Source organism: Phodopus roborovskii, unplaced genomic scaffold, assembly GCF_943737965.1.
Source record: "Phodopus roborovskii unplaced genomic scaffold, PHOROB, whole genome shotgun sequence".
Classification (NCBI taxonomy): Eukaryota; Metazoa; Chordata; class Mammalia; order Rodentia; family Cricetidae; genus Phodopus; species Phodopus roborovskii.
The window spans coordinates 6,317,501-6,339,968 of NW_026126689.1; the positions used below are offsets into that span (position 1 = coordinate 6,317,501).

At 46.5% G+C, this 22,468-nt stretch overlaps 1 protein-coding gene across 2 annotated transcripts in view; it reads right to left on the reverse strand.

Annotated features, from left to right (window-relative positions):
• Window positions 1-22,468, reverse strand: part of Tbxas1 (thromboxane A synthase 1) — a 166,927-nt gene that overhangs the window by 69,033 nt on the left and 75,426 nt on the right. For both annotated transcript variants that reach the window (XM_051174681.1, XM_051174680.1), the window contains exon 5: window positions 7,471-7,587. In XM_051174681.1, coding sequence (XP_051030638.1) covers window positions 7,471-7,587 — 117 coding nt within the window. The remainder of the gene's footprint in view (window positions 1-7,470; window positions 7,588-22,468) is intronic.

Genomic DNA, 22,468 nt, shown 5'->3' on the forward strand with positions numbered 1-22,468 from the left:
CTCAGAATGGGGTTGATAATTCCTCCTTTGAAGTGCTCTAACTACAATTAGAAATGAAAAAATGTAAAGCACGCAGCACAGTCAGGAGGGTCTGAACACGGCACCTGTCCTACGGAGGACCTACCCTCCTCTGAACTTCCTTCTTCCGCACCAGCATCTCCCCATCGGGCCCACATGCTTGGTCTCATTGTGTAAATGCTGCTTCTGGTCCCCCACATCCCCTTTTTCCCCTGGTTTTTCAAGACAAGGTTTTACTGTCCAAAATTCATTCAGTAGACCAGGCTGGCCCCAAACTCACAGGGATCCGCCTGCCTCTGCCTCCCCAGTGCTGGGATTAAGGGCGTGCACCACCCTGCCAGCAGGCTTTTATCTCTTAACACTTGGTCCCCAGATGGAGGTGCTGTACCAGGAAGCTGTGGTCCCTTTAAGAAGTAGGGTCTTGCTGGAGGACATAGGTCCCTGGGGTGGGGCTGGGGGCTGGCCTCACTTCCTGTCTACTCTGTGTGCTAACTAAATGCAGAGACAATGCATCCAGCTAGCTGTCTCTTGCTCCTGCCTCTCTGCCTTCCACGCTGTGATGGACTGTTTCCCTTAAACTGTGAGTCAAGACCCACCCTTTCCCTCTTAAGCTGCTACTGTCTGGTGTTTTGTCACAACAATGCAAAATATAACTAATACACTATGAAATATCAGCTTAACAATTTGCTGGGGACCATGGGGGGAAAAGCAGTCATCTTCTAAATGTGGGTTTATAGAGGGGCATATCATTAACCCTGTCTACTTGAAGTGACATATCCAATCTACAAAGAACTTTATTGATATCTCTCTGACGGATTGACCTTAGAATTCCATGATGCTAGAACCTGAATGTTTTTGTGTTCAAATAATTTCATGAACATGAGAAAAAATAAGGTGAGACCATCTGATTCCTGGTGCTTCTCACAAAAATCAGGCCCCATGTTCCCTTTGCCCTTTAATATATCTACTCTTAGGTTATAATTTCACTCTCTGCAGATCTGATACTATGAACACAAGGAAGAAAAGAAGGAAGGACGGAGAAAGAAATACCTCAGCATTTAAAAGCTGTTGAAAGTCTGGAAGTTTGGGGAATGGTGTCTTACTGAGTGTTTGGAAGCAGGGAGGAGTAGGAAAAAAGGGGTCTTGAGTTATATGAGTGTAACTAGGTTAGTCATTTACCCATGTGTGGAGAAGGACCAAGAAAAGAATCAGAGTAGAGGCTTATACCTGATCTCACCCCCAGACCCAGGGAACCACCCACACCTGGACCCTGGGAACCTCCCACACCTGGACCCTGGGAGCCTGCCCACACCTGGACCCTGGGAACCACCCACACCTGGACCCTGGGAACCACCCACACCTGGACCCTGGGAACCACCCACACCTGGACCCTGGGAACCCGCCCACGCCTGGACCTGCCCACACCTGGACCCGCCCACGCCTGGACCCTGGGAGCCTGCCCACGCCTGGACCCGCCCACGCCTGGACCATGGGAACTCGCCACATCCCTTGGCTGGGCACTGTAGAAGAGATTCCAGATACACCATTTATAGTCCTCATTTGCTCCAGGAGGCTTTACCTCATATGTCTGGGGACATCTGGCATCTTGAAGGCCTTTCTCTGGCCACAGAGTTCTGAGCAATTCACTCCTCTACTTCCAAGCTCTTGGCTCCCCCTGGTACAGGGCAGTGGCCTCTGCATGCCTCAACCCACGTTTACAATTCTTTTTTCCTTGGTCTGTTTCTTGTACACTGTGTCCCAACCTGAGTGAAGTTTCCTAGTCTCGGAGTAAGCCTAGTACCCAGTAAGCTCTGTCCAGACCATAACCTTCTCCCTAACATCGACTTCAGGGGGCCCAGTTGTAAGACTGTCCCCTGCACAAGCGTGAGATGTTAACCTTTCTGCTCCCCCTTCCACAACACACTGCCTCCCCCTTTCCTGACAGAGACTTAGAAGCAGTGTGTCCATTAGGTGAGGACTGGAATCCCCAGATCTCTGAGTTAAAATATCTTTTTCTTTCCGTCTGCCTGTCTTTTTGTTGTATGACGACTGTCCTGGTATTTGCTATAATCACTCACCATTGGCTAACACAGTGCACCCGAGGGCATCCATGTTTAAGAACTGAGGTTTGACTACATAAGTGTGAGCTACCCAAGAGGGCTTTAAAAACCGAACACCTTGGGGGGAGGGAGGGAGAGGGAACTGGGATCGACATGTAAAATAATAAATTAAATAAAAAAAATGTTTTGACTCCAAAATTTAAGTTGAAGGACAAGTTACTGGGGGAAAGGATTTCTATTTTTGTTTCCACAGAAAATGAAAAGATGTGGATTCCTTCCAGACTAATGTGGTTTGATCACGCCAGACCACCTGAAACAGAGTACAAGCTGATCCTACATTCAAAACAGCTGGACAAAACAGCCCTACAGACTACAGCCAGGATATCTGAATCTTCTTCGAATCCCCCATGACAGCGCCCCTTACCAGCAGGAAGTAGTTTGGAAAGAACGACGCCCAAATTCCCAAATATTGTGTATAAATGTTTGTTTTCATTTAATTGGACTTTGTTATATAAAATAAAATAAATTAAAATAAAACAAAAACGAACACCTTGAAATGCTCTAACTGTTGACTAACAAATGAAAACTTTATTCTAGCTAATGAAACTTATCACTGTCTCCGTCCACTGTACCACTGCTAAAAAGCCACCCAGATATTAAAAACATCCGTGACTCATTTTTTCATGCAAAGTCCCCTGCTGACATGCATCAGCTCTAGCCACCTAGATGAATAATCAAGTGTCGTTTCTAATAAGTCAGAGACTCCTGTCAAGGAGTTGTGGCCAATTAGAACTTACTCCGGTGAGGAGGCGGCTGCTGATGTTGCCAAGCAACAACCAAGCTGTAAAGCACATTTAGATGCTCCTTTCCATTTAACCAGCGGCAAGTTGGGAGTGACATTATGATTCCATCAAAAGAAAGACAAATTATAACCCAGGATGGGGTATCGGTGATGAGGAGCGTGTTTTCTTTTAAATGCAAATGGGAAAGGAACATTTTTAAGTAGAATTTAAACAGTCCGTCATTATTCTAATTTTAATTAGAAGATTAGGTGTCAGTAGGATACAACCGTGTCTCGGGATAATGGTCTCATGCTGCTAGATAAATACCCAGACATCCTGGAAAATGGGAAACTGGTCAGACAGGGACAATGTATTTTTGGACTCTGAAGTATTTATTACCACAGCTACTCTGGTTTATAATGACTTTTATTTTTATTGTTCGGAAGGATTAAGAAATAAAAGCAAATATTAAAAGCAAACCGCCGGCAGGGATGCCACCGAGAGAAAGCTGCTTGCTCCAGTGTTATCAGAGACTCTCTTCTGCCGCAGGAGCCCCTGCGCCGACTGCCTGAAGAGTCTATGCAGGGAATTTAAGGGCCCAAGCCCCAGGGATGACTGTAATTGTGCAAAGACTTTCACACCAAAATGATCCGGGCCACGCATTCACTCACAAGCTGGCTGTATCAACTTGAATTTTTAAAAATTGCAGCCATTCTTGAGTCATGCGTCTTCTCCCGGGCAGGAAAGGCCTATGGGGAGTAATAAGCACATATGCCTCTGTCTACAAGACTCATACATTATTGACTATGCCTTCCCGACAGGAAACATCTGGATGAAAGTGAAAAATTAGGCAGAGAGCTGCAGCCCTCGGTGCTGTGCAAGATGCCAGCCTTCCCCAGTCTCACACGGTGGAAACCGGCATCCGTACACCGCTGTGTGAGTGGCTCATTCGCTTGGGGTGACACCCACATCCTCAGGCTCTCACTTGTGAAGTGGCCTGCTCTCTTGTACCTGCTCGGTCCTTGGTTGTCTGGGCGAGGGGGCAAATGTCCACGAAGATTCTGAGGACAGAACATACAAGCTGCCTGAAGGGGTTGAACAGCGTCACCGAGTGATGGTGTGCAGAGAGTTGGCCTTCAGGACTGAGGTATGAGGGGGTGCTGAGACCATGAATAGCTCAGTTGCTGGGAGCATGCCTTTGCAGGGGATTCTGGGACCCCGCTCTGTCTCTGTGCCCACTCTGATTCTAGATGTGAGCATTTGCTCCAACGTGCACTACTCGTCACGGCACGCTGTTCCCACTGGAGGCCAAGCCAGGGCAGGCGATTGCTTTTAGACTTTGACTTTGCTGAGTGCAAGCTAACTAGACCTTTTATCTTGATAGGTTATCTGAGCCTCGGGTATTTTATTGTAGTGATGCAAAACTGACTAATAATGTTGCCATGTTGGGTTGCTGTCCTTGAGGCACTAAAAAGGAAGGCTTCAACAGTGGGACCTGCCAAGACCTGTCAACCAATGGCACCATTTGCTCAGCAGCAGGCGATGGCAGGAACTCCCTAAGCTTTTTAAAACTGTGAGTGGAAACTGATCATCAAATGTCTTTTTAAAGTGTTAAAGTGCATGGTGAGTTATTCAACCACGGAGGCCTTTACAACCTCTGTGATTTCAGATCCCTTTCCTTGGTAGCTGTATCGATCGGGTTTCTGCCACTATGAAAATATACCCAGGACAGCCAATTTATACAGGGATGTGTTTCTCTTGGCTCACGGTTTTGGAGGGTTCAGTCCATGATCAGGCAGGCCTGTGGTGAGACTGCACATTATGGCTAGGGTTTGTGTCAGAGCAAAACTTCTGACTGCACAGCCAGGAAGCAAGAGGAGAAATCTGAGATGTTTGGGATGCACAGTCCCTTTTCAGGGATATGCATCTTATCAGCTCCTAGGGGAGCCCTGCTAGGAACCCAGTGTTTAACACACAGGCCTTTAGGAGGCATTCAGGACCCCAGTCCTAGAAGGGAGCCGGACTCGTCATCACTCCAATGCAGTTGCCAGCTTCCTCTGAAGTGCATTCTCTCCTCTTGTGTACCTGAAGGCCACCTGTCACTCTCCTGCTGACTCACGCTGTCTTACAAGAGTCTGTGAAAGTTACTCCTCCAAGTTGGAAGAGTTGAGAAGGGAAACACAGACACACAGGTTCCACCAATTGTCCCTCTTCCTGATGAGTTATGACATTTAAAAACAAAACAAGCACTAACCGCCCCGAGGGCATCTCATTATTTATGTGTTTCCGTTGGAGACGTATGGATTTAGTTTCAATTTTGTTTCCTGAAATTAAGTCCATTTACTTCCTGGTTCACAGTAAAATTGTGCACAATTCCAGGCTTACTCACAGCCTTTGGTAAGGAATCTAGTGAAAGACCGTCAAGGCCTAAATAAATCTCCCAGCTGCCCTTTTAAAAAGCACAAATGTTTTTGGAGGATGGGTAGAAAATCTAGCAGGTTAACCAGGCAAGGTTTTCTCTAGCAACAACAAAAATCAGTTATGTTCTAAGCAATACTCAGTAATCCATCCTATAAATCCTAATCTCTAGTCTGTCACCCATCTATGTATGATGATGCTGGTCCCTTCTTCCTGAAGCAGGAGATGTCAATCACATTTGCTCTGCATATTATCCGCACCAAGACTAAAGCCAAAAGCAATTTATTTTTAATTGAAAATGTGACCTCACTTGACTCCTAGCTTTTCCAAATAAACAAGCAAAAGCCACACAAACAGGCACGCACGCGCGCGCACACACACACACATGCATGTACACACATGCACACACACATGCACGCGCGCACACACACATACACTGCTGATCGTAAAATAATTATAGGTGCTGTTGACTGAGGCAGCCTAACCTAAGGGAGAGGAGGCTGATGGGAGGGGTGTGTGCCATGAGGTGGGAAACACCATAGCTACCAAGATGCCAAAGGGAAAGTCTCACAGTTCCAAGCAAAAGCAGACTTTCGATTGACTGATTTAGAGTAACCCCTGGGGATGGGGCGAGGAACCCCTGGGGATGGGGCGAGGAACCCTGGAGTGTGGTGACTAACGTCCAAAAGCCACTTATTCCGGAAGGACTAGCAATGCTGAGACTCTGCCCATCTCTGTATAGCCTTGTGCCTGGGCCCAGCATCCGGCACTGTCTCTGTGACCCACCTGCCTTTCCTGCTTCCATCAGATCCCTGGAGCTCAAGTTACAGGCGGGGTGCTTGTGAGTCACGTGACGTGGGTGTCGGGAACCAAACTTGGGTCCCCGTGAGAGCAACGTGGGCTTCTAATTTCTTTCTTGATAAAATGACTTCCCTTTCATTTTTTCTTATCACAGTATTCACTGGAACAGTTTTTGTTCTTTGAGCCACCATTACTGAGTGACTATTACACACCTTGTGTATACAGCTGAAAGTTAAAAAAAGATAACAGGAAAAAGGAAAAAAATTGTCCCTTGAGGCATCCACATAGCAGGATGAGACAGAACGAACACAGTAAATATATAACTGGATGGACCCTTAGAGTCACAGAGAGAAGTAAGTCAGAGAAGGCAGGGCCTGGGAAGGCAACGGATAAGGCGTACACTGACATGGAGGACCAAATGGAACACTCACTCCTTGGGGCTGTCCCCTTGAGGCTTTAGCAGGATCATGGGGGGACCCACAGGTTCTCAGGAACCTTTGGTATTTTGATTCCACGGGACTTGGAGTAGCCAAGAAGAATTAGTTTTCTAGTTTGTTTGCTTTGTTTTGTTGAGACAAGGGTTAATTATATAGATTAGGCTGACTTCAAACTTGTAATCCCCCCTCCTCCACCTCATACAAATTATAATCTTCCCCTAGTCCCATAGTGGGAACCAATGAGCTAGAGGTGAAAGGTCAAGGAAGCATCTAGAAGCCATCAGGGTCGTATCTGCTGGGGAAGGAGGTAGTCGGACACACTTCTTAGGCAACCTGTCCTGTCTGTTATCTCCACAAGCAATTGGGAATAAGAAAGGAGATTTGTGAATCTCATGGAGCCTGACAGTGCCTCTGAATTTGTCTGAAAGATGATGGTGCCTGGCTGCCCACCTAGAATTCCGCAGGGAGAGAGAGCATCACGTCTTACCCATCACTCATTGTCCACACTTCCATATCTAAGGCATGATCCAGCCTTGGAAATTGCTTCACCATCCAGCAAACAGCCTGGACCAACCAGTAGTTTGAAGTTCACAATCTCAGACTTGCCAGGACCTCCTGTGTGGGGATTTGCATTTGAACAGGCTCCCCAATCAATTATACACTGAAGTATGAGAAACTCTGTTCCGTTTTTTTCTTCCTGAGTGCCTCAAAGTGCCTCAAGCAGTGTCCCAGGACAGAGCCAGGCATGCAGTATGAAACACTGATTGATGGTGCCTGGAACACCAGAGAAGTGGAAGACACTTTGCTTTCTGTGTATCGGATAGGCTGAGGGCCTCTTCTGGCGAGATGCTTTGATGTACCACCTGGGCAACCCTTGTACCTGGTCTAGCTCTGCCTCACTTTGCAGAGTAGCCTGTTCCTTAAGGGGAAGGATCTGTATTTCCAGCCTCTTACCTCATTCAACTTTTCAGGACTGAATGCAGACATCAAGGCACCTCTGACTTCTTCCCATCTTTTGTCGCGTAAAAACAGGACGCTGTCTGCTACTGGCTTGGGTTCCAGACCCGAGGCCTGAAGGACAGTGACAAGCAGAGGTTTAGCACCTTGGGAGCCAAAGCCACCTTAGTGGCTCTCCTAGTTAGCTTTAACTGTCAATCAAGTCATCTGAGAAGGGATTCTCAATTGAGGGACCCGGCAGATCAGATTGGCTTGTGGGCATGTCTGTGCAGGTTTTCTTGCTTGTTAATTGATGGAAGAAGGCACAGTCCACTGTGGGCAGCTCTATCCCCCCCCCAGCAGGTGGTCCTGGGCTGTATAAAAAGCTGGCTAAGCTCGAGCCTAGGGGCAGTAACCATCATTTTTCCACAGCTTGCTTGGGTTCTTGCCATGACTGCCTCCAGTGATGGACTATGGTCTGTCTGCAAGTACAACCCAATAGACCCTTTCCCCCCAAATGTACTTTTGGTCAGAGTGTTTCATCACAGTGACAGAAAGAAACCAGGACAGTGACAATTGAAGGGCATAATAAACACCCTGTTAAACTCCACCAGTAACCCAAATCTAGGTTTCTCTTGCAATGACACAGAAAAGCATTATAATATTCATGGACTAGGATCTAAGACCCATGGCTGGGGCCAACAGGGGACAGATGGGCAGACCTGCTAGCCTTGTCACAGTGTGGGCATTAACCCTGTGTGTCCTGGGACCCCTTGTGAGGCCCTTTGATGATGACCAAAGTGGCAAGAGATTTGGGGTGTTTGGATTGACTGGGTTTGGCTCAGAGATGACAAAATCATGTATCCATGTCTTGGGATGCGAGAGAAAGGACTTCTGGACAAGTGTCCTTCAGAGGCACCCAGGGGAGAGGCCTCTAAGAGCTCATCCGCAGTGGTGGCTCTCGATGCTCTAGCATTCGTTGGGCTCTCCTTGTCTTTTTTAAGTTTAATCTCGAAAGTTCCATGCGCGAGCACTGTGTTCTCATCATTCCCTTCCTGGCCCATCCCCCCCCACACACTTCTCAAATTCATGACCTTTTAATTTTTAATTATAGACATGCGCGCGCGCACACACACACACATGTTTATAAGTACAATCTGCTGAGTCCATTTAGTATGGCTCATATGTTCAGAGCTCACCATTTGGGACTGGGCAACCTTCTTGGAGAAGACTAATTGTCCCTCTCTCGGCAACTATTAACTGCCTGTGGCTCTTCATCCAGGAATGGAATCTTGTGAGATTCCCTCATATATGTTGGCATGTCAACTGGTGTTATCATTTTTCCTTTTATTGAAATAATATTTTTTAGTACAATATATGCCGATTATGACTTCCCCTTCTGGTACTCCTCCCAAGATCTTGCCATTTTGCAAGCCTAGTTTAGGCAGCCGCCTTACTGAGAGTCCTGGATGCAGCTTCCCTGTCATGTAGAAGGTGGGTCCTCTGGGTCTTATAGTCTCTCTGTCCCCCCTTCTTTGATTTTCGGAGCTTTAGGTGTAGGGGTTTGTGTTATAGATGTCAGCTGGGGCCGGGTACCCCATGGTCGGGTGTCCTCTGAGTTTTGAGCAGTTGTGGCTTTTGTAATGGTCTCTGCTGACTGCAGAAAGAAACCTTTTTGATGAAGAGTGAGATATATTTATCAAGCAGGGGATGAGATCTACATTTACAAATATGCCAGTCAAGTTTGGGAGGGAGGCCTGTGAGTGTGCATGTGGCATGGGTGGATGGGAGCCTGGAGGGGACTCGGCAGGCGCAGGGGATAAGCGAGCCTTGTGTCTGGAGGGAGGCCTGGGAGTGTCTTTGATTTATTCTTAATCAGTATAGATTTGTTAAAGGTCCAATATGGGCATTATGGTTTGAATCGTATCTCCTGAAATGCTATATATTGAAGTCCTAACTCTAGAGTTCCATATTTGGCCATGAGGGTTTTAAAAGGTACCTAAAGTAAATAAAGCCTTTATGGTGAGCCCTAGTCCCCTGTGCTTGGTATCTGTATATTCTCGTAAGATTGGGACACAGACACACAGCCAGAGGACCACAGGGATGGAGAAGACAACCATTTAAGCCCAGAAGACAGGTCACAGATGATATCAACCCTGACCCAACTCATACTTCCAACCTGTCCAGAACTCTGACAAGACACATTTCTGTGTGTGAGTCCTTGTGTAAGAGTCTCAGCTAGGGTCTTCCCAGAGAGCTCAAACAACGTTCAAAAGCCCGTTAGAGGCCGTGTTAGGCTCTGGCCTTGTATTGGTTTGCTTTCTATTGGAATGACAAAGACCAGGGCCAAAGCAACCTGAGGAGAAAAGGGCTTATTTTACCTTACAGGTCTTAATCCATCATGGAGGGAAGCCGGGGCAGGAACTTGGAGGCAGGAACTGAGGCAGAGACCACGGAGGAGGATTGCTTACCAACTTGCTCCTAACAGTTTACTCAGCTTTGCTTTCTTATACAATCCAGGGTGACCTGCCTAGCAGGGGCACCGCCCACAGGGGCTGGGCCCTCCCACATCCATCATTAGTTTTTGTGGGTTTTTTTTAATGCCCCACAGACAGATCTGATAGCGGCATTTTTCTTAGTTGAGGTTTCCTCCTCCTAGATGACTCTGGCTTGTGCCAAATTGACAAAAATCTACCTGGTACAGCCCTCACGAGGCTGACAGTCAGGTGGAACAGTGGGTAACAAATATCACTGCAGTTTATTAGAAAGTGAGTTTCTCAAAGGGAAGCCTGGGTGTGGGGGCATGCCACGGGGTGGCGTGGTCGGGAGGCCTCTGAGGATAAGCCGTTTTAGAAACTGAGCCCTGCCTAGCCACCTTTTCCTTCCCCTTCTCCCCCACTCCATTCTCTTCTACCCTGAAAGCAGCTGTGCCAGCTGTGGTTACAAACGGTGACCTCACTGCTCGTCAGAGTGGCCCCCAGACCTGAGGATGCAGGGGGATTCCAGGACCAGGCACCGTGCAGGACCATGCATGCCATGGGGCTCCATTGCTTCCTTTCACTGTTTTAATTATAGCTGAAGCACGAAGCCAGCCGTCATAATTCAAACGCCTTGTAAAAACTCCTATTTAGAGGAAAATTATAATTTTCTGATAAAATACGAACACTCAAAATAAGCCATAAAACATAACTGCAAAGTATCTAGAGGATTTAATTATATATTAGAACCAAGTTGCTGGGATATTTCCCTGCAGAGGAACACCCCTCTATATTTAGAACGAGATTCTTTAGGAGTGCCGTGGCCACTAAATTATGGTCTTATGGAATTTTTGGACCATAATCTGTTTATTTAGGTTCCAGAGTCAAAGGAGGAAATCATACATTATGGATATTTATAGAGTGGCAAAGCCCCAGCCTGTGCCACACTGCTAAGACTTTTCACTTGGAAAAAAAAGTGAGACACAAGTTTACACAGTCCTGCTAAAACAGACTCAATTGTTGAGTCAGGGTCAAGATTTACTGGATTTGATCCATCCTTAAGACTTGAGAGGCTGGGGAGCTAGTGCAATGCTCACTGTAAACCGAGGCCCCGAGTTCAACCCTCAGACCCGTGTAAAAAAAAGTTGGGTGTGGTAATCTTAGCACTGGAGATGGGCAAATCTCTGGGGCTTGCTGGCCATGCAACCCAGCCTACTCAGCAAGCTCTAGGACAATAGGAGATCCTGTCTCAAAACAAACAAACAAACCAGACAAAAATCCAAGGTGGATGGCACCTGAGAAATGACACCCATGTTTGACCTCTGGCCGCTACACTCGCACAGCTGTCTGTGCACCTGTATACAGACACAAACGGCCCAAGCATGCGGTTCCTGCTGCCTTTTACCTTGTGTTGAGAGAGGAGAACCGCACTCCGTGCAGAACGTTAGACCCTCAACCTACCCCTTAGCCTGCTGTATCTTCAGACCAGAAGCTCTGCTGGGGACCCCAGGCTTTGTTTTCTGGGTTGTTTGTTTGCTTCTGATCTCCAAAGTCAAGGATAACACTCACACGAGTATTTCCCGTCTAAACATGTATTAGAGCAAAAAGGACGGCAAAGTGGTCATTCAGAAGATGGCAGGAAGGTATTAATGTCAAGCGCACTGGCTACTTTTCTCATGGCTGTGGCCAAGTACCTGACCGGCAACCTGAGAGGAGGGGTTTATTTGGGCCTATGGTTTGCGGGGATATGGGTCTTCATGGTGTAGGAGACTAAGGTTTCAGGTGCCTGAGCCCGAGGAAGAGCTCGGGCACCCAAACCTTCGGCCTCTGGCCACCGAAGGCTTATGGACACCTCCTAATGCAATACGTGCTCAGTCTAGCTTCAAAGGGTCCCCCAGCCTCACAGTTCTAACTGTTTGAGAGTCCAGAGTTTCTTCTGAGAGTTAAGGAGCTGCCCGCCTCCAACACACACAGTAGGCATGCCCATCCCCCCCCACAGTAGGCATGCCCATCCCCCCCACAGTAGGCATGCCCATCCCCCCCACAGTAGGCATGCCCATCCCCCACACAGTAGGCATGCCCATCCCCCACACACAGTAGGCATGCCCATCCCCCACAGTAGGCATGCCCATCCCCCACAGTAGGCATGCCCATCCCCCACAGTAGGCATGCCCATCCCCCACAGTAGGCATGCCCATCCCCCCCACAGTAGGCATGCCCATCCCCCCCACAGTAGGCATGCCCATCCCCCCACACAGTAGGCATGCCCATCCCCCACACACAGTAGGCATGCCCATCCCCCACACACAGTAGGCATGCCCATCCCCCACACACAGTAGGCATGCCCATCCCCCCCAGGGGAGGGGCCAGAGCACAGCAGAAGAAAGACTGGCTGGAAGCAAAACCCAAACCTAGCTAGACCATCACTAAGCACCGCGGCTCCGTGTCTCATATCAGGGAGAGTCGATGCCATCAGCAGTGCCCCACAGGGCACTCCTAAAGGTCCTAGTACCTCCCCCAAAAGCACTACTATTGGAGGGCCCGATATCCAAATACGTGAGCTGCATGTGGAAGACTATTTTACATGAGACAAAACCGGACACAGGTGGGAACCAGTTGTCACACTCTAGGACATCCACCTGGAAAAGAAAAAAAAGCCTTCAAAATGCAGGCTGTGGGACTTGGCATGTGCCCAGTGAATGCTTATTGGATTCATATTACACAAGAGAGGGAGTTTAGGTTGTTTTTGTGACCCTGAGGCGTGGAATTGGAAAGAGCTCACGGGAAAATCACATTTATCTCCAGGGGAACAAGCTTTCTACTCAAAGTTCTGAATCACTCAAAGACAAGCCAACCTGCCTTCAGCAGTGAGCTCTCTACCACAAGATGGGTGACAGGAACACAGCTCTGGAAGTTCGACCCCTGGGTTGGGGGCAGGATCTAGATGTCCTTCTAGAACTCTCCCAACCTGAGACTTCATCACTGGATTGTCACGGCAGACAGCTGACATTTTGTTTTATTTTGTTTGGAGGCAGGGTCTTGAAATGCAGTCTAGGCTGGCCCCAAACTCTCCATCTGCTTGCTCTGGCCTGCTGAGCACTGGAATTAAAAGCATGTGGTACCACACCTTTTTTTTTTTTTTTTAATAATTTTTGAAAAATGAATATACATATACAAAATTAACCTGTTTTAAAATTCTTAGTGCATTGCTAAGTGCTTTTACACTGTTAGGCAACTATTACCACCATCATCCACATAGCTCTTTTTTATATTTAATTTTCTCATGTGTATCTACTCACAGCACATGGTACAGTGTTACATGGAGTGCTTTCACATAAGCATGTATTGTATGTAGAGCACCCTACTACCCACCCCACCCTGTCTGATCCTTAGTTCCCAGGGCAGTTTTGCATCTAATCTCGTGTCATACATATGTACATGATGACTTCTTGTATCTGTTTAAAATCTAGGAACCACAAATGAGAGAGAAAAAAAATAATGTCTGTCCTTTGAGATAGGCTTAATTTGCTTAGTGTGATTGTCTCAGATTGCACCCTGCAAATGATATTACTTTGTTCTGTTTTTGATGGCTGAAACCCCCTGCTGTGGATAAGCATCACCTTTTCTCTGCTCTCCCTTCTGCCTTTGGAAACTTGCACCAGCTCTGTACCGCAGTCACTGTTAATTGCACAGTGATGATCGCTGGTGTGAAAGCTCTGTGATGCCTTGATTGGAGCACTGAAGGGTTTCCGTCACGCACACCTGAAGCCGTACCTGCTGGGCCACGCCCTTGCTCTCCAGCTCTGCCTAAGCACTGTCCGCATTAGCTTTACTAAGGGTAACTGGCTGGGTAGAAGGAGGCTCTGGGTCTTCAGAAAGGAGCTCCAGAGACACAGGGCTTTCTAGACCTTGCCTGTCAGTCTGGCCGTGTGTGCTGAGCATCTGTGAAGGTGCCTCCAAATTCTTTCAGGCCAGGTGTGTGTAGCATACAGGCTGGAACCCGTAGACTATCGCTGTAGTGAACTGCAACCAGCTCATAGGGAAAAGAGCGTAGTGTGGTGTCCCGTGCCTATAATCCCAGAACCTGAAGACTGAAGCAAAGGGAGGTGTGTGAGTATGAGGCTGGACCACCCTAAAGAGCAAAGAGCAAGGCCCTGTCAGAACACCAGAACAGTAACAAAAATCAGAACACATAAAACAAAGAGGAAAAAAAAAAAAGGGGGACAAAGAGAAGCAAGAACTAGAGGAGGGAGCCTTGAATATTCCACAAATGGTTGGGATTTTATGGTCCAACTCATTTGTCATAGGTGTGTATGTGTGTGTGTCTATGTGTATATATTTGTGTCAACATCAAAAATGTATTTCCTACTGTTGATCTCGGCCAGTTTCTTACTATTGGTCAAGAAAGTTTGAAAAGCCTATTCTAATCCAAACCCCAATGCTTTGGGTCAGCTTCCTTTTCTGCTAAAAGCTTATCGGTCACAACCCTGAAATCTCTTCGATCAGCCACCGTGGTCAGCTCGCTCCATCCCCATGGCCACCACCCTGGCTGAGGTCGCCATTATGTCTGCCCTGCCTCCAGCCTTATCCCACCCATCCATTTCCCATGCTACAGGATCTTCTCAGAGTGTGAAAGTTGATCTCCTGTGATGGGGAGTGAACTGATGGTTACAACAGGAGGGGAGAAGGATGGAGGAAGGCCGGTCAAGGGTTTCTGAGCTATGGCTAGGAAGGAGCGGGAGGCTCTGATGGACGTCTGGATGCCAACCTTGGATGACAACAAAGGAGTGGGTGTTTCCAAAAGCCAACCGAAAGGGTACTGTCTTATCCTACCGTGAAGATGGTAAACGAGAGAGCAGACAGATGTGATTAACCTGCCTTGAGCATCACTCAGCGTAAGGATGCCTCGTTATTATGCAAAATCATTACATTTAAACTACACTATTAGTGTAGGAGCGCATATGAAGTCAGGGACAGTTTTAGAGTCAAATCTCTCTACCTTCACGTGGGGTCCAGGGACTGAACTCAGGGTTGTCAGGCTTGCGGTTTTACTCAACGAACCGCCTTGCCAGCACCCACCTCACCTTTTAGCATCGGTTAAGAGAAAAAGACAGCAAATGCAGAACTCCAGCCTCATTCAACAGCTCCTTGGGAGAGTTCTTCTCACCTGTTTGTAAGTGAAGATTAGCTTTCACCAGCCCTACCCACTCTTCCCAGACGCAGCTCAGGGCCGGGACGTCTTTAACCTCGTCCTTTGTTGTTGTTTGTTTTTTTTCTTTTTTTTCAGCACGTGTGTGGCCATGTGTGTGCAAGTATCCATGTGTGCACATGTGTGTGGGGGCCAGAAGTCAACCTTGGGTGTCATCCTTGGGACCCATCCACCTTGTTTCTTAAGACAGGGTCTCTCATTGGCCTGAAACTTCTTACCAAGCAAACCGGACTGGCTGGCCAGCAAGGCTCGGGGTCAGTCTGCCTCTGTCTCTACAGCACCGGACTGTACCCTTCTCCACATGGGTGACCTTTTATACGGGCAGCCTTCATACATGGTCTCTGCCATCTCGCTCCCGCCCCATGCCTGACACTAACTTGCTCACTGAGCCATCTCTCCAGGGCACACCTTTAACTTCTCAGCCACCTATTGAAACATCATGAAGATGCAGGGTGCAGCTTTCTAGAAGTCCAGGCTGGCCTCGAGCAGGATGGTGCAGCGGTCACAGCCTGGCGCTGGGTAAGCTTTAGGGGTGATCTATTTAGGCCATCATTCCCTGATCTATAAATTGTCAATGGTAGTGTTCCCTAGTCTCTAGCAGGGTTGTGATGTTTCTCACTTAACTAATGTTTACTGGGTACCTGGTCCAAGCAAGGTCCTGATCTGGGTGCATAAGATACCTTTGTGAACAAAACGAAACTCTGTCCGCACCAATTCTAGAGGAGGGAGGCAGTCAGAAGCATGTGGAGAGGCTTGCCTAGCACAGTGGGTATGTAATGAATGTACCTTGCCCACCTGCTAGGCAAGTCGCTCCTTATGGGCAGACGAGGAGAGAAGCAGATTTTGTGTGCTTTGAGATGCAGAGCCAACAGGATTCTCCGATGAATTAGTATGGGGTAGGAGAATGTGACCATTGGTCTTCACTGTCAACGTGACTGGATTTGGGATCACCTAAGAGATACACCTAGATGTGTTTGTGAGGCTGTTTCCAGGGAGCTTTGACTGAGGAGGAAGACCCACCGTTAAGGATGAATACCAGTGTGTATGTCTGCTTTCTGCCTGCGTGTGAAATGTGACCAGCCACATCACACTCCTTCTCGCCAAGGTAGACTCTCTTTAGCCTGTGAGGCAAAATAAGCTCTTCCTCCCTTAAGTTGCTTCTTGCTGTGTATTTGGTCACATCAACGAGACAGTGACAAACGCAGAGACCAGGGTCAAGGATGACACCAAGTTTTGAACGGAGCAACTGGGAGAATTGTATTAATACAGTAAAAGCACGTAGAACACCCCAGGCATGCAGCACTAGAGACTACTTCGTGTCATTCAGCCAGCAGCACCATCACCTTCTCTTAAGGGTCTGGGCCTTCTTGGCAGCTCATCTCTTTACCTGGACCTCTTGGTCATACTCGTCTTCTTCTGCTTGTCTACTAGCTCCTGTTTTCCATATAGAACACAGCTGGGGGGGGGACCTCCCGAAGGAAGCTCCGTTGCCTAGACCTCACCCCAGTACCCCTGTACAGATAATACATTTCTTTCCCATGTTTGGAAGACTTTTATATGTAGAAGCCAGATTTTTTTTTTTTTGAAGGAATTTGTAAAGAAGGGCTTTTAGGAGTCAGCTCAAGTTCACGAACAGCAAGTGGTACCAAATAACCTCATTATTTCTTCTTTCCTGGAGAGACTGATCTGTAGGAAACAGAGCGTTTATGACTTACTTCCAAGGACATTCCTATGGGGAAGGAAGAGAAATAATGGGTGGGTAAATAATTCTTTTGGGTGTTTTCCATGGCTGATAGAACAAAGACAGATAAACTCTACCAATCTGGAGTCAAGTAGAAAACCATAGGTTTCCACACTGAACCTAATCCAATTATTTGTTATTGTCATAATAAACTACTGATTTGCAGTAATCAAAGCTGAGATTAATGCTCTAAGGAGCACAATTGAACATTAAGCCAGACCATTGCCCGAGCCAACAAGAGCTGATTCCAAAATCTGTCAGAAACTTACAAGAAAGAGAAACTTTCTCATGAACATAGATCCAAAAGGCATTTAAGCAAAACCCTACCTAGTATGATCTAGTGACATCTTAAAAAGTAATCTATCAAGCCCAAACAGGGCTTATTCGAGTGTAGGCCTTGAAAAGAAACCACATATAACTTGTTACATTACCACAGTAAAGGAAAAGAATGTATACAATCTCAACAGATGCCAAGAAATCTTTAATAAATTTCAGCAGCCTTTCATGATACCAAGTCTTAGTAGACTATGAATAAAATGGCATGAAATATGCCTGCCAGGCAGTGGCAGAGGCAGAGGCAGAGGCAGAGGCAGAGGCAGAGAGATCACTGTGAGTTTGAAGCTAGTCTGGTCTACAGAGTGAGTTCCAGGACAGCCAGGACTACACAGAGAAACCCTGTCTCAAACAACAACAACAAACCCACAAAACAACTAAAATTACCATGAAATATGTATAGAAATTTGCATAGAAGAAATGAAAGAAAATTATAGATGGCATGGAAGAATAGCACAGAAAGTTCAAGAAGCATCTGCAGCATACTATCTGAATTAATACTGAATGTAAGTGATGAAAGAGGTCATTCTATAAATATGTTTCTCTTATTGGTCAATGAATAAAGCACTGTTGGCCAATAGGAGAGCAAGATAGGCAGGACTAGGAGACAAGGAGGATTCTGGGAGATGTAGTAAGAGATGTACAATGTAGAGACTTGAGAGAGCAGTCTGGACCCTTTCTCCGGTAAGATAAGAACACATGGAAACACTTAGATGGACAGAAATGGGTTAATATCTAAGACAGAGCTTGCCAATAAGAAACTCTAGTAACAGGCCAACAGCTTTATATCTAATACAGCGTCTCTGTGTGTTATTTGGGGCTGACGAGGCTGTGGGGCCAGGCTGGAGGGAAAACTGCTTGCAATATGCAAGACTGTAGGATGCAAGCTAAAACTGTCATTTATTTATTTGTTTTTACTTTTATTATTTTTTTTAAATGCACCAAGGCTGGCCTCAACTCTTAGAAATCCATCTGCCTCCCAAGTAACATGAAAGGCATGTGCCACCAAGACCAGCTTTTTGAAATTGTCTAATTGTTAAGAAATAAATTCTAACAAAACCTCTAAACTGAAAATTCTAAGACAAAGAGAACCTACATGATAGAAAGCGGACACACTCACAGATCTGGAAACTCTATATTGTTGACATGTCAGTGCTTCAAAAGTAGATAAGGCCTATTCAAAACTATGAGAAGGATCAAAGGACCTGAAAGCCAGGAGAAATTACACTTTCATCTTTCAAATTTATCGTAGTGATTGAATATTTAAGCGATTATGTGATTAGGGTAAACAAACCAATCAATGGCACAAAACAGGGTCCAGAAATAGACACACACACACACACACACACACACACACACACACCATGTCTTGATTTGTGATAAAGATATTATTTAGTAAAATGGGGATTGAATGGTCTTCCCCACAAGTGATACATTTACGTATAAAAATGATCGCTACCTTACTTCATACCAGAAAGTCATCTGGAGATGGCCATAGCCCTACAAGTGCTGTGGCTTGAAAGGCAAAGCAAGTAAAACTTATCCAATGGTTCCCAACACGTGGAGGCAGGAAAGATGTCTTAAACAGTATAGCAGAAGTAATATCATCATTAAAGGTTTTTGATAATCTAAACTTTATTATCAAATGAAACCATTAAGAAAATGATCAAGAAGCAGGGAAGCTAGCTTAGTTGGTAAAGTACTTGCCAGACACCTGTAAGGACCTGAGTTCAATTCCCAGGGCTTGCATGAAAAGTCAGAGCATAATAATGTGCACTTGTGGTCTCAGCAATGGAGAGGAGACAGGAGGGTCCCTAGGACTCGCCAGGTGGCAGCCTGCCTTAATAGCTAGCAAGAGACCCTGTCTGAAAAACAAACAAACAAACAAAAAACAAAAAGAAAACAAACAAACAAAAAAAAACAAGGTGGTGGTTCCTGAGGAACAACACTAAGGCCTACACACACACACACACACACACACACACACACACACACACACCCACCAAGAATGCTTCGGACAAGGGGAAGATATCCGCAGTATTTATCTGACCAAAAAATTTGGATCATATAAGGATGTCAATTAATTGACCATAAAAAAAGCCAAACACCCTTTTAAAAATGAGCGAAGACCTTACAAGCACAAAGAGGATGTTCAAAAGGCAGGTGAGCAGACGAAACAGTGCTCGGTGCCATTATTCATTAGATAAATGCAAATTAAAATGGCAATGATATGTTACTACCCAGCCAGAAAACAATGGAAATGGCGGAGGGCGAAGGGAAGGGAAGATGGAGAGCTCCACCTCTGACTGCCAAGGGCATCAGCCGGCTCAACCACCCTGAAAAATGACCCACGGTAAACAGGAAGGCCAGACACACACCTGCTCTTGTGGCTCAGCCATTGTGATCCCAGGAATATGTTCCTAAGTGCATTTCCTTCACATGCGCTTAATAATTTGACTCAGAATAGTGACAATCTGGTAACTACCTACATGTGTATCAACAGAAGAACAAATGATCTTGTATACATCAGAGGACTATACAGCAATAAACAATATAGTCTGCATCCATGTTAGTATCTGATTATAGATAAATCTCACAGACACATTAGGAAAAAAGCAAAACAAAATAAACAAAAAAAAAAAACAAAACAAAACAAAAAACAAAAAACAGCCAGGAAAAAAATGGCACATTTTGTTAGTTCTCATTTACATAAGATTCAAGAGAAGGCAATACAAGTCTGTGGTAATAGATATCAGAAGAGTGGTCACCCCTGAGTGGTAAGAAATATAAGATAGAGATGCGGCCAAGCATAGCATCTGCTTTGAACCCTGTGTTGGCTGACAGCCATGTGAGTACACACACATTCAGAGCACACTGAGTTTTACAATCAAGATTTACAGCCAGGCAGTGGTAGTTTACGCCTTTAATCCCTGCACTTGGGAGGCAGAGGCAGGCAACCTCTCAGTTTGAGGCCAGCCTGGTCTACCAAATGAGTGCCAGGACAGCCAGGGCTACACAGAGAAACCCTGTCAAGATAAACCAAAAACCAAATCCAACCAAAACAAACAAACAAACAAAAATCCAAAACCAGAACAACAAAAGACAACACTGTGCCACATATCTTTAATCTGTGTAGACTTGAGGGATGTTAAACACCAAAATAAGAAGCAACAGAGAGAAGAGGAAGGCTTCAGGTTGGGGCTTCATCATAGCTATACAGAGCTGGGATAACTACAGCAGTTCTCGTGGAAAAGGCCTTAATCAACAGGAAGCTTGCTGGGCTGGGCCACCCCTGGCAGGAGAGAGGACGCCTGGCCCGCTTTCCTGATAAGGGTCCTGCTCAGTCTCAGGACGTGTCCGCTCTGATGTGTGATAGAATTAGGCCTCATCATCTCCTTTTTCAGACATGGGCTAAGTGCTAAGTTCAGAACATCCTCTCTTCCCAGAATTCCCTTGGCTACTCTAGTGGGTTTTAGTTTTCTTTCTCTGTGATATAGATCAGACACTCTACCCCTGGATCACTTCTAACTCAGACTTCCCATCTTGCGCACGTGGCTGAAGTTGCCACCTTCCAGTGACCAAATTGTTGTCACCTGAGTTGAGACAGGCATTTCATCGCTCCCTAGGTTCTACTGGGCTCCTTGGGTCACACTAGTTTGCTTGTGTTCTCCCACTTCCGTGGAGCCCAGGTGACCGACTTATCCAACATGGATTCCAAATGGGCTCTCACGGGGGCCCTGGGAATGCGTCTTCATTTGAGCTGTGGCCACTACTGGGAGCATATGGTTCCTTGTGTCTTCTCAGCCTAGAAAAGCACCAAGTGGAGCAGGGTTGAGGGCAAGCAGTGTGATGGAGCTTAAAGACTTCGAGGGATTCCAAGACACTCAGGGGTCACTGTTTGAGCACTGCTAATGGTTTAATGTGAGGCATGCCAAAGAGTTTCAGAATACCAACAATACATAGTTTGCCATGATAGTCGCAGCCACCAACATTTCTGATTCCCACACACGTGAAGAAGCTCTCCATGGGCCTGACTGCTCCTCTCTGTTATCTGAAACCTCTGACATGTTCACTTGTTAGAGTCTAGTCAATTAAGTTTGAGAATTCTGTCACTTTAATTATTCTAGTTTCTCTGCTCGAGGTGATTTTAAATATATGGTCACTGTGATCTGTGCAAAGATTTGAGCCAAATATGGCTTATATTTTGGGGTGGAAAACCATATACTTAGATCTTCCCATAGCCTCCCACTTGACAGCAAGGGCTCTTCCTGAGCTGGGGAGGGAGACTGAGACTTGTCAAATCCTACCTCCTATGGGAAGTTTGCAATAGTTCTCTATAGAACCCCTCAGTAGAGTAGTGCCAGAGATGGACGAGGGTATCCCTGATAGCGCCTGTTATACTTGGCTGAGACAACATCTTCTTAAGGGTTGAGAGAGAGAGAGGAGAGAGAGAGAGAGAGAGAGGAGAGAGAGAGAGAGAGAGAGGAGAGAGGAAGGAGAGAGAGAGAGAGAGAGAGAGAGAGAGAGAGAGAGAGAGAGAGAGAGAGAGAGAGAGAGAGAGAGGAGAGAGAGAGAGGGGAGAGAGGAAGGAGAGGCAGAACTTGTCCCTGCATTTAGATCTTAGAATGTCTGCATGGGGTGCAGGTAGGGTTCCAGGTGTGTCTGTCTCTGTGGCTGACTTTATTAATTAGCCTAATTTCCATCCACGTAGGAAAAGCTTGAGGCTCAGAGATGTCAAAAGACTGACAAGTCGCACAGCTAAAAGTCTGTTCTAGATTTAAACCAAAGCTTTTGCCTCCCTGATGCACAACTGTTAATAAGAGGGGGAGTGTGGGAAGGAAGAAGATGGTGCAGATATGGAAATCAGGGCGGGAAAGAATGAGGGTGAGTGACTTGGGTGACAGTTAACATCAGCAGTTGACTTGACAGGGTCTAGAGTCGCCTAGGAAGCAAACCTCTGGTCGGGGCTGTGAGGGAGCTTCTAGATTGGGTTAACTGAAGTTGGAAGACCCTAAATATGGGAGGCACCATTCTATGGGCTGGGGTCTGGAACTACATAGAAAGGAGACAGTGACTGAGCACACCAGAGAGGACGTGACTCAAGCGCCTGCTTCCATGACCCCCAGCTACCATGGGCCACACCCTGGAACTGTGAGCAGAAGCAAACCTCTGCTTTTTAAGTTGCTTTTATTGGGTGTTTTGTCACAGCCGTGAGGAAGGTAACCGATCAAAGCTGACTAAATGGAACACTCAGGA